This window comes from Petaurus breviceps, unplaced genomic scaffold (assembly GCF_028583685.1).
Source record: "Petaurus breviceps papuanus isolate PSGF00001 unplaced genomic scaffold, PetGlider_PUasm1.0 37, whole genome shotgun sequence".
NCBI classification, from domain to species: Eukaryota; Metazoa; Chordata; class Mammalia; order Diprotodontia; family Petauridae; genus Petaurus; species Petaurus breviceps.
In genome coordinates, this window is record NW_027186296.1 from 10596264 (window position 1) to 10607960 (window position 11697).

Here is an 11697-nt window from a genome sequence, read left to right on the forward strand (position 1 = left end):
GGGAGTTTTTTGAGGAGCTTCAAACCACTTTGTTCCCAGCTTCACCCCTTCTCTTCCTTCACCTCTCCTCAGATCAGCCCAGAAATGCTCAGCCTGTAATTTATTTTACTTGGGTTGGGCTGTGGCTACTTGCCAATAAAGTTATCTCCAGCCTCGGTCTTGCTTTTTCTGGGACCTATCCAGCCCCTATTAGTAGCTACCTAGGGATTAAAGGAGCAGAGCTGTCAGCATAACTGCCTCCTCCGCTAAGCTACTAACTAAATAAAGTCTATTTACCCGTGCTAAGTCATTAGCACCTTAGTCTATTAACAATTTTTTAAAAATAAAAATTACTGCAGATGGCTGACATGTCATTCAAATTGGCTTGCTGAGAGACAGGGTCTGAGGAGGCTGAGAAGGAAGAGTTTCACAGGTAGCATAAACTGTAATATTTCTGATGCCACAAGAGTGCAAGAAACAATCTCCTTGCCAAGAACTCCACATAGCCATTAATGAATTCAGGAAGAAATTTTATTAAACATTCTTTAGAATGGGTAACCTGACGGGTACATTTGTTTAAGACAAATACAACAACTTTTAGCCCCATCCCGACTCACATTTCCCTCCCCTGCTCCCCATTGACTGGGTATTTCAGAGTTTATAGACCATCTGAAAACACCTAAACCACCCCCTCCCCGTGGGTATTGGGGGAAGGGGGAAAAAAACCCTGCTTACATCTCCCATTCGGCACATTTCAGTCCCCCACCCCTATCCCCACCCCACCCCACCCCCCATCGTCATTTTCTTTGCACTGTTTGGTAAAAGAATGACAAGCTATAAATACTTTTAATCTCAACTCAGGAAGTCTGCATCATTCAGATTTTATGATCTTCATAGCATGAGAAAGGAATTTTCTCAATCGATAAAAGAGTTGAACCCAGGATACCTGTGTCTCCTTGACTATTATCAGAAGAAAAAGACGCCTCATCCTTAATGGAGAGTTGTTGACACAAGAAAAGGTATTACCACTAGATTTACCCAGAGAACAAAGAAAGGAATGTCTTCTTTCAACCTCTGAGCTACACCCCCCCCCCCCCACCACCACATTTTCAACCAGTTTGTTTAGAGACTTTCTGGTAAGTATAACTCCTTAGGTTTCCCAAATTATGTATCACATGAGTTCTGTGGAAACAAAAGTTCAATCATCTCTTACAAGAGGCAGCTGGGTTGAGTAGTCAGTCATTTGCCACTTAGGAAATGCCAGTCCTTCCATTCTGGGTAAATAAAGGTGAGAGAAGAATGTACAGGCATATGGCTGCATAAAATTCCAACCAGGCTAGGAGATTACTCAGCTCATCCCCCTCCTCCTTTGGTACCAGGAGCATCTTTCTCTATTGTGAATCACTGCTGTAAACTGGGGTGCCTTAGGGTGGGAACTGACCATAAATGCTTCAAAGAGGTAAAAGCCTGGTGACACTGAAACAAGCAATGGGAAGTCTACTTTTTCTCAAGAAATTGAGGTAGGAAGAAAGCCATGTTGAAGAAATGGGATGTAAAGAGTTTGGGGGGTTTTTGGTTCAGATTCTTGATCAAATTGGTGTAGGGAACTCCTTTCACTCATGCACATGGGCAAATTATCTATAACTTAATCTTACAAAGCAGTCTGGGTCAATGAGAGGTTGTGACTTATGACTTGCCCATGGTCACACCACTAGAATATAGCAGAACTTGGGTATTTTTGACTATAAGGTTGACCTCTATCCATTTTACCAAACTAGATATCTCCAGGGCAGGGGCAGTTATGAGGATATTTGTAACTTATATTTCATTAGCACTTTGAACTTTATAAAACATTTTCTTCAAATCAATCCAAAGAGTACAAGAACTATAATCATCATTTTACAGATGGAGAAAACTGAGATTCACAGAGGTTAACTCATCCAAGGTCATAGAACTTGTAGGTTTCAGATCCTGGATTTGAAATCATCTTCTGACTCCAAGTGAAATCTTGCCTATATACTGTACAACAATAATATGTAAATCCCCACAAACTACTGGGAGGTTTTTTTTAGGTATTTAGGCCCTTGTTGTTTCAGAATTTTGTCAGTTTGGGGGTTTTCATCCAAATTTCCTTCACAGAGGGAATATGACCCTCAAAATTTGCCTGCTTACAATCATACTTATCATTCTCCAGCCTAGGGTGTAACTGGTCTTGTTGTAGACATGCCAGGTCTATCCAAATGTGACTATTGTGGTGAAATGGGTACCAAGAATATATGAGAATGCCATATATTTTTTGGTTTAGCAGGTCCCTAAATGTGTCATTCATAACCCACTAGAAGACTTATAGAAGGCTTATTAGAGTTCAAATAGCATCTTGGCACTCTAATATTATACAAAGCAGGTCTAGAATACGGTTTTTCACTCAATTAATCGGATATGAACTAAATTGTATAACCACCAGAGGCCCAATTTCCTGTAAATTGTAGCTCCATCAAGCCTGGTCTAAATGTTTGAACTCAGATCAATGGAAACATGGACCAAATGTAAGTGGTAACTGGTTCAAGAGCCCTACAATCATTATAATAGTGATGATTTAATCTTCTTCTTTATAAAGAGTATAGGAACCCTGTGAGAAGTAAACAGACAGATTAATCCCAAAAGAGAATTTATTTTGATGAACACCCTGAGGACCTTTTACCCTAATTCAAAAAATAAATAAATAAATGCACCCTATCAAACCCTGGAATGAAGGTGGAAAGATGTAGACCTCAGAAGGGGCTGAACACATTATGATGGCCCTTCAACTCAGAGAAGAATGAATGATAAACATTTGATGAATAAGATCTTGATCTAATGTTGCCTGAAATGATTGAATCTACCATTCTACTCAATTCAATAAACATTAGTTAAAAATGCAAGCTTCTCAAAGGGTTTTCTTCTGCTTTTTTGCCATTGTATCCTTAGTGCCTAACAAAATGACTGACACATAGTAGGTGCTTAGTAAATGCTTTTTGTTAGAAGCCTGAATTCCTACTCTGTGATGGGGATGCAAAAGGAAAAAAAAATAGCTCCCGATCTCAAGGAGATCCTATTCTATTGGGTAAATATAACACTGTGCATGGAGAAGTTGTTCCTTCCAGTTTTAGATATATGATTTTATGATCCCAAGAAATCCAAGGTAATGTGAAAGAAAGCACACTAGTGGCAGGGGGAATCAGGGAAGACCTGACAGAGGGGGTGACACATTTGAGCATTCAAGGATTATAAAACAATGTCAAGGCCTCAGAAGATATGCTGGTCTGAAAGGTAGAACATGATAGGAAGGTATAGACATAGAAATCTGGATAGGACTCATAGCTACCCTGCTGGCCACACCTTACAAGAGGACCAACAAGCTTCCTTTCCCCAGAAGGCAGTTGGACATTTAACAGGGAACACACCCACAGAGTATCTCACTTGGTCACAGCACAGAGGTTGGATTGGATCTCATGCTCTCTTTGATTTACAGAGAGCCAGGATCAGGCTGCTCTAACCTACAACAGCATAGAGTCTATGGAGTGGGACAGGAAGTCTCACCTCCTTGGTGAAGACTCCTAGTCAAGAATTCAACCATCCACATGCCAAAATAAATTCAAAATTACTATATGATCTGAATATAAAACTTCATGCAAAAAATTGAAAGAGAAGCAGATTATATGCCACTCATAACTATGGGTAGGGAATGAATTTGTAATCAAGTAATGGATAGACAAAATTATAAAAGTTAAGATAGAGAATATTGATTATATAAATTTGGAGAGTTTTTACACAAAATTAAATACATCTAGGTAGGATAAGGGAAACAGAAGTCTGGGAAGAAATATATCAAATAACTCTGATTAGGTCTTGATGTCCAAGATATATAAACTAGCAGAAATATATATATATATATATAACCAAAAGCCATTCCCCAAAGGACAAGTGGTCAACAGACAGTAATCAAAAGAATTGTAAACCATTAACAACCATAAGAAAGCATGCTCCACATTGCTAATAAGACAAATACATATCAAAACAAACCTTTAGTTTCATCTTCCACTCAGCAATTGGCAAAGAAGGGTATAGTCAATACTGGAGGTATTATGATAAGACAAGCATACTAATGTATTGTTGGTGAAGCTGAGAATTGGTACAACCACACTGAAAAGTAATTTGGAATTATGAAAATAAAAGTCATTAAAATACCTATTCCCTTTGAAAATATTTCCCTTTAAAATAGCTATTCCCTTTATGTATGCTAAGTATATACCAGGGGTATTCTGAAGCTAGCTCCCACCAGCTTGCAAAAAACAATTGTTAAATTTTCAATGCAAGCATTTACCCCTTGGAAATTGGCAGATGCTTATTTTTTTTTTTTTTGGCCTTTTGGAGGGCAAGTGGGGTTAAGTAACTTGCCCAAGGTTATACGGCTAGTTTTTTTGTGTGGATGTTAAGTGTCTGAGGCTGGAACCAAACTCCAGTCCTCCTGACTCTGGGGCCAGTGCTTTACTCACTGCGCCACCTAGCTGTCCTGGCAGATGCTTCTAATCAAGTTTTGATTTATTGTTATATTGATTGTCTAGACTTAAAAAAAAGTGATGGAGAAAATGTTAATAATGCAGATTAAACTTGAAAGTGTCATGCATTCATTTTTTTTTTCCTGGAGAGTTGGTTGTTAAACATTTACCAGAGCAACCTTGTATGTATGTATGTGTATATATATATATATATATATATATATATATATATATATATATATATATATATATATATATATATATATATATATATATACTCCAAGGAAATCGATGACAAAAGGAAGCATCTATATACACGTAAAAATTTATAGTAGCACTTTTCGTGGTTGCAAAGAACTTTAAACAAATGGATTCTCATTGAATAGGGAATAGCTAAACAACTGTGGCACATGAATATAATAGAATGTTTCTATGTTATAAAAATAATACTTGATAAATACAGAGAAGCATGGAAAGACATGTGAACTGATACAAGGTACATTAAGCAGAGCCAAGGAAACAATATACACAATGACTATAACAATGGAAATGGAAAGTATAGTAACTATAAGATAATCAAAACTAAAAATTTCAAAATTATAAAACCAAGCTTGGCCCCAAAGAAGAGATATGAAATGACATTTTTCCCTTCCCCTTCTCCTTTGCAGAAGTTGGGGGTCCACAGTAATGAAACATTGTGTATTAGATTTTTGTTGTTGTTGTGATATGGTTTTGCTGATCTTTTCCTCTTCCTCTTTTAGAAAAAAAAATGTTATATATAAAGCATTGCTTTCTGAGAGGGAGTAAGGGGATATTCTTGGGATGGTTTCACATCTGGTACAATAAATCACTCACATCCTAAGGGTTCAGAAAAACAAACCCTTTAATAAAAACATCCAACAATCCCTAGGTAAAAGGCAATCCATAAGACAGGAAAAAACAGCCCAGGAAAGTAAAAGCCAGCAGCAAGAAATTAAAAGCAGTCAGCAAAGAAGTTCCCTGGGATATCAGAACTTCTGCTCAAAATCCTAAAACTTTTTGTTCTCTTTACCCAAAGAGCCCACAGCTATGTCCCAAATCAATCTGCTTCAGGGCATAATTTAGCCATGCCAAGTCTTCTCCACAGTCAGGGTTGATGGTATAGGTGGGATTCATTTAAACTTACCCTATTCCACCAGTGTCCTGGACCATAACAAAAGGATACCTGGGGGAGAGGGAGGAAGGGGAGAGAAAAGGTGAAGTAAAAAGGAAAGACATGAAGACATCAATAAAAATCTATTTTAAAATTTTAGCAAAATTCAGTAATCCTTTAAATCAGAGGCTCTAAGAGATTACAATAGGCAGGATCAGGGACATCTCTTGAAAAGGTCATTCCAGATGGGATCAATGGGACCTTCCTGGAATGGGTTCACCATGGTAGCCTAATGCCGATATGCATCCTGGGTCAATTATTATAAGGAACTCATGTAGGACATGTATAGAACTCACAAATCCATTTATAACCTTTCATTTGGGAACCCATAAGTCCTCAACCACCAGTGGGAGTTCAGTGATGAAATTTTCACAGCAACTGAGTAGTCATTCCCCACAATACTTATTCTCAGATACATAGCATGTTGTCCAGTTGGTGACCAGTCCACTCAAGTGAATAGTCAGGAAGCCTACTTTTGTGTAACTTGGGCTAGGAGGCTGGGCAGTACCTCTAAAGCCTGCTTAACTTGTGCAGTTTGGGAGAGAGCGCCAGTTTTCCTTGGTCATCTAGCAAACCTATCCTTGTGGTGCCTTTTTCTCCTCTCATAGCTGTAGAAATTCACCAAGGATTTACATATTGCAGCAATGGAGTGATTAGAAGAAGCTATCTGATACAAGCCCAAAACAAGGGAGACTGAGTAGCTCCAATGTGCTTCTGGTTGCAAAGCCTCTCTGTTGCCTCAGAGATCTGGGCAGAACTTGGGTGTGGTGGTAGCTATTTGTAACCTGGTAGAAGGAAGCAGTCATCTAGGCTAAATGCATCATGTGTCGCCATAATGCACAGAGGAAGAATTACTAGGGTATGATCCAAGACAATACAGAACAAAAAATATGGAGAGTTGTGGAGTGAGGAAACAGATAAAAGTGCGTTTCATAGCTGAAAAGATCAGAGAACAAGGACATGCATGGCAGGATAGTCCTGTGCCATAGCAGATATTCTGCAAAGTGAGCAAATTGCTTTCAACAGTGTTTGTACAATGTGGATATTTGATAGGACATGTATGGGGGAAATACAGGATAAAAGAGTCCTGTAAGAATGTCAGAAACCCTAAATCCCAGAATGAACTGATGCCGGTGATGAATGGCAAAGGCAAAAACAAACAAACCTATGTTGGAGATAAAAGGAAAATCAAAGAAGGGATAGGACCAAGCTAAGGGCCTATGGGATGATCTTAACAGTGAAAGTGAAAAGGTTGAATATTCAACTTTTATTTTACTCTTGTTTTCTCTTAGATTCAAATGCCCTTTGGACAGGGTAGAATAGGAGGTCGTGTGTGTGTGTGTGTGTGTGTGTGTGTGTGTGTGTGTGTGTGTGGAGAGAGAGAAAGACAGAAACAGAGACAGAGAGGAAGAATGCAGAATAGTGGGGTCCCACGCTAAACAATCAGAGCCAAGAAACAGTAAGATTGAGCTTGGCCAAGGCTGGGAGTTCTGCCAAGCAAACAGATTGTTTCAGCCTCAACTCCCTGGGAAATGTGGGAATTTAATAGTACATGTGGGTGTGGAAACATCTAAATGGGGTTAGTTATTAAGGATTTGTGGGAAGCTCATGGGGTACATTTTGTAGTGAACAACTCTTTGGATCTAGAAATCCAGAATCTCTCTCCTTGAAGAAATAACAGAAGAGGATTCCATAATCTGAAACAGAGTGGATCAACTCTAAAACATGTTCCCAGTTCTTAAGAAAGAAGCTTGCAATTTACTTGGGAGAAGTATGAGAAAAGAATATGAAGTGTTTGGGGGTTTGTTTGTTTTTTAATGTATGCTTACCAATACAAAAATGTATTAAGGGAAAACAATGTACCATGCATGGGTTGAGTTGGTGGGTTCTAATAATAGCTAGTGGTAATAAAAGATTTAGGAGACTTGTAAATGCCTTGCCAGTAGGGATTTTTCCCCCATCATTTTATTCATATCCATAGTGTCTAGTACAATTAAATGCTTGCTGGTTGAGATGATGTTTTATGTCTCAGAAAGTACTGCCCTCAAAACAACCCAATGGGATAGTTAATATGTCCTTGTCCCCACTTAAGAGATGAGAAAGCTAAGACTCAGAGAGAAGTTGATCAGTTTCAGAGCCTGAACTTATCCCCAGGATTTCTGACACAGAGACCACAGTTCTACTGTTCCACATTAGACAAAGCTATCCGCTCTGTCAGATGAAGGGTGAGCTCAAGGAACAAACCTGTGAAGGTCCACATATCTGGTTTTTCTTTGTTATAAAGGGCTCAGTGGAGTTATTGAGAAGTGAATGGAAGGTTATGTTACAGCAGAAAGAGGACTAGCTCCAGAGAAAGAAGATCTGAATTCCAATCCCATCTCTGACACTTAACTCCCTGTATGACTTTTGTCAAGTCACTTAAACTTTATGGGCCTCAGTTTCCTTGGCCTTAAAAGAGAAAAGAGGTTGGTTTAGAACAGGAGCCCCTTCCAGTTCTAGATCCACAAGTCCTATGACTGGCATAAAAAAAAACACAAACCTTTAAAATGTTAAAAACAAATTTAATTTTGTTCAATAAGGAGGAAGCTACATTTTTTTTGGTTTTTTTTTTTTTGGAGGGGCAATTGGAGTTAAGTGATTTGCCCAAAGTCACAAGGCTAGTAAGTGTTAAGTGTCTGAGGCTGAATTTGAACTCAGGTCCTCCTGACTCCAGGGCCAGTGCTCTATTCACTGCACCACCTAGTCACCCTGGATGCTACATTTTTTTAAAAATTGTTGTTCCCTAACTGGAGAGTCAGCTTAAGTATAGTCTCTGTGAGAGGAGCAGATCAGAGTGGGACCCAGATCACACAGCCCTCCCAGTGCCTCCACAAGGGCCATCCAGTGGTGCAAACTTAGCACCTGCTCTTGCCAAAAGTGGATCATCTCCAGTCCTGGACCTCTAGGTGCCTTATGGTCATTTTCATAGGATTAGAAAATGATCTTTATTAAAGAGGCCACAACTCTTTGTCAGTGACCTTTGTGGGACAGCATTCTTAGGAGTGACCTGCTCCTCTTGATTGATGAAGCTCGGACACCAACCCAAACTTCCCTGAGTATCCCCAGCACAGTGTCATTGCGCAGGGTGTAGATGAAAGGGTTGAGGAAGGGTGCCACCACACTGCTCAATACTGAGGGTATTTTGTTGATCTCCAGGGTTTCTTTCTGGGAGGGAGTCACATAGATAAAGACTGTAATCCCACCAGCAATCCCAACAACAGTCAAGTGAGAAGCACAGGTGTTAAAGGCCTTCTTCCTCCCACTGGCTGATGGGATACGTAAGATGGTCATGATGATGTAGGTATAGGAGTATCCAATGAGAATTAAGGAAATGAGGATGACAATGGATGACAGCAGAAAATCCATCAGCTCAATGGATGTCGTGTCTGTACAGGCCAGGGCCAACAGAGGCCCACTGTCACAGAAAAAGTGGTTTATGACATTGGAGCCACAGAAGGGTAACCTAGAGATGAATATGGTGGGGAAAAGAATAGACAAGAAACCACCCACCCATGAGAAAAGCACCAGTCCAATGCATACAGAAGGACTCATAATTGTGCTGTACCTCAATGGGTTACAGATGGCAGCATACCGGTCATAGGACATGCATGTCAATAAAAGAAATTCCACTGTTCCCAGGAAGAAGTAGAAATAACACTGGGTGATACACCCAGAAAAGGAGATGGTCTTATCCCCAGTGGCCAAGTTGGCCAGAACCTTTGGGGAAATGACAGAGGTGAAGAGGATGTCCAAGACGGAGAGATTGCAGAGGAAGAAGTACATGGGTGTGTAAAGACGTGAGAAGGATACGACAATGCAGATGATGAGGATGTTCCCCAGGAGTGTCAGGAGGTACGTGGGCAGAAGGAGCATAAAGAATAGAAGCTCCACCTCTCTGCTGATGGGAAAGCCAAGCAGAATGAACTCAGTCACTGCGGTGGTCTGATTCTTCATGGGCAAGGTCATCCTGACTTTTTTCCCCTGAAGAAACAATAGGAAAGAATTCTATGGGATGGATCTGAATGGATGAAGTTGACATCTGGTCACTAGGTAACTAGGAAAGGAAAGGAAACTTATGGGAAGAGGTTAATAGGCATCACAACTTGAGGACACACCAGCAAGTTAAGAAATCATACTAGAATTTTTTAGGGTCTAAGTTACAGATATGATCATAGTGTGTGACCAGGCAAAAGAAAAATGTTGAAAATAGAAGCTTTGAATCTTTTAAAACAAATTTTGGCAAATATCCTCACACATCTATTTAAAAAAATCTCCCAGGGGCGGCTAGGTGGTGCAGTGAATAGAGCACTGGCCCTGGAGTCAGGAGGACCTGAGTTCAAATCCAACCTCAGACATTTAACACTTACTAGCCGTGTGACCTTGGGCAAGTCACTTGACCCCAATTGCCCTGCCCTCCCCCCTCTAAAAAGCAAAAAAAAAAAAATCTCCCAGTATCTCCTACCTTGCAGTTAGGAAATCTGAATATGAGAGACAAATCATGTTGCAACGGAAAGAACACTGGGAAAGGTCGTAGGTGACTTAGGTCACAGTCCTAGTTTAGGATTTGACAGCATGTTTGACCAAGAAAGAAGGAAACAAGGACCAAGAACCAATAAAAAAAAAAAAAGAACCTGGTTTCTTTTGTATTAAGACGAGTTCTTGGGGTGGCCAGGTAGCACAGTGGATAGAGCACTGGTCCTGGACTCAGGAGGACCTGAGTTCAAATGTGGCCTCATACACTTAACACTTACTAGCTGTGTGACCTTGGGCAAGTCACTTAACCCCAATTGCCCTGCCTTCCCCCTCTAAAAAGCAAAAAAAAAAGAAAGAGTTCTAGTTTCGACTGAGTATAAAAAGTAAGAGTGAACTAGGAAAAACAGGAAGGTCTGTTAAGAGTATAATTTTTCTATTGACTTGTGAGTAGCATGGCTGTCCCGATAATTACTTTTATATAGATATTCTACCTTGAGATCTGCCACCACCATAGCCAGGTAGCTTTTGTCTTCTCACCACTGTACCTATATTATATACCACAGAAGACACTATGGGCAGAATACTATAGGAGTGTTAAAGGGGAAAGTGATGGTGCTAAGACATTTCACATCTGCCACTAATTAGTTGTGTAATCTTGAATAAGACACCTCACCTCTTTGGTCCTCATTTGCCTCCAAAATGGTGTTGGTCTAGCTCTAAAGTTCAATATTCACCTCTGAAATTTTCTTTTTCTATGAAATTACAAGACAAGGTTTAAACAATGAACATGCCTAGTTACCATTTTAAGCCTGAAAACTGAATGCTAAAAACTTAGAGAAAAGGAGATCATTTCCTTTCTGTCTTAGGTAACTCCCTCATATTTTGTAGGGATCTTTGGATCTCTGCCACTTTTCAACTCTTTGATTATATGCAGAAACCTAGACCTTACAAATAAAATGCAAAAAAAGATCTAGCTAATTGTTAAACTAAACTCCTTAAGCAAGCTAAATACTTCCCCTCTTTTCTCTGAGGTGGCTTTATCTTTGGTGTCTATTCTTCCAATTACGTGGGCTCTGTGTATTAGAAATGCTGTTGCTTAACGATTCATAGTCTAATATTCACCCCAACATCTTAGAGAATCTCTGCCTTGGAAATGAGTGTATTAAATGGCACTTTCTGCACCAAAACCATTGGTCTTCCTGACTCACTACCTGGGATACAGTAGCATGAAAAGTGAAATATTTGGCAGAATTGGGACCATTATATTTTCCTGCAATGGAGGAGTGTTCCATGTGGACACTCAATGTCCATAGGGAACAAAAGGATGATGGATTTCTAAACCCTTCCCTGTTATTATAAGGTAATCCTTGCCTACCTGGGAGCAGACCAATTAAAATGTGCACAACTAGGTTTTTCAAATATGAATGGAGGGAGGGGAAAGGAAGAGAAAGGAGCAAAAAAAAAAAAAAGCTTTTA

At 39.7% G+C, this 11697-nt stretch overlaps 1 protein-coding gene across 2 annotated transcripts; it reads right to left on the reverse strand.

Annotated features, from left to right (window-relative positions):
* Positions 1 to 6897: 6897 nt before the first annotated feature.
* LOC138168468 (olfactory receptor 6J1-like) lies at positions 6898 to 9714 on the reverse strand. Of its 2 annotated transcripts, XM_069097486.1 has the most exons (2): positions 8797 to 9702; positions 6898 to 6927 (listed from the first exon to the last, which is right to left on the reverse strand). In XM_069097486.1, the coding sequence occupies exons 1-2, from the start codon at positions 9700 to 9702 to the stop codon at positions 6898 to 6900; spliced, it is 936 nt and encodes a 311-aa protein (XP_068953587.1). The 2 variants fall into 2 exon arrangements, with proteins under 2 accessions (XP_068953587.1, XP_068953586.1); XM_069097485.1 differs by lacking the exon at positions 6898 to 6927 and having other exon boundaries at positions 8436 to 9714.
* Between the last annotated feature and the right edge of the window lie 1983 nt (positions 9715 to 11697).

Bases quoted from the DNA above. Each gene is read 5' to 3' on its own strand.
- LOC138168468 (XM_069097485.1), bottom strand. From the start codon at position 9,714: ATGACCTTGCCCATGAAGAATCAGACCACCGCAGTGACTGAGTTCATT.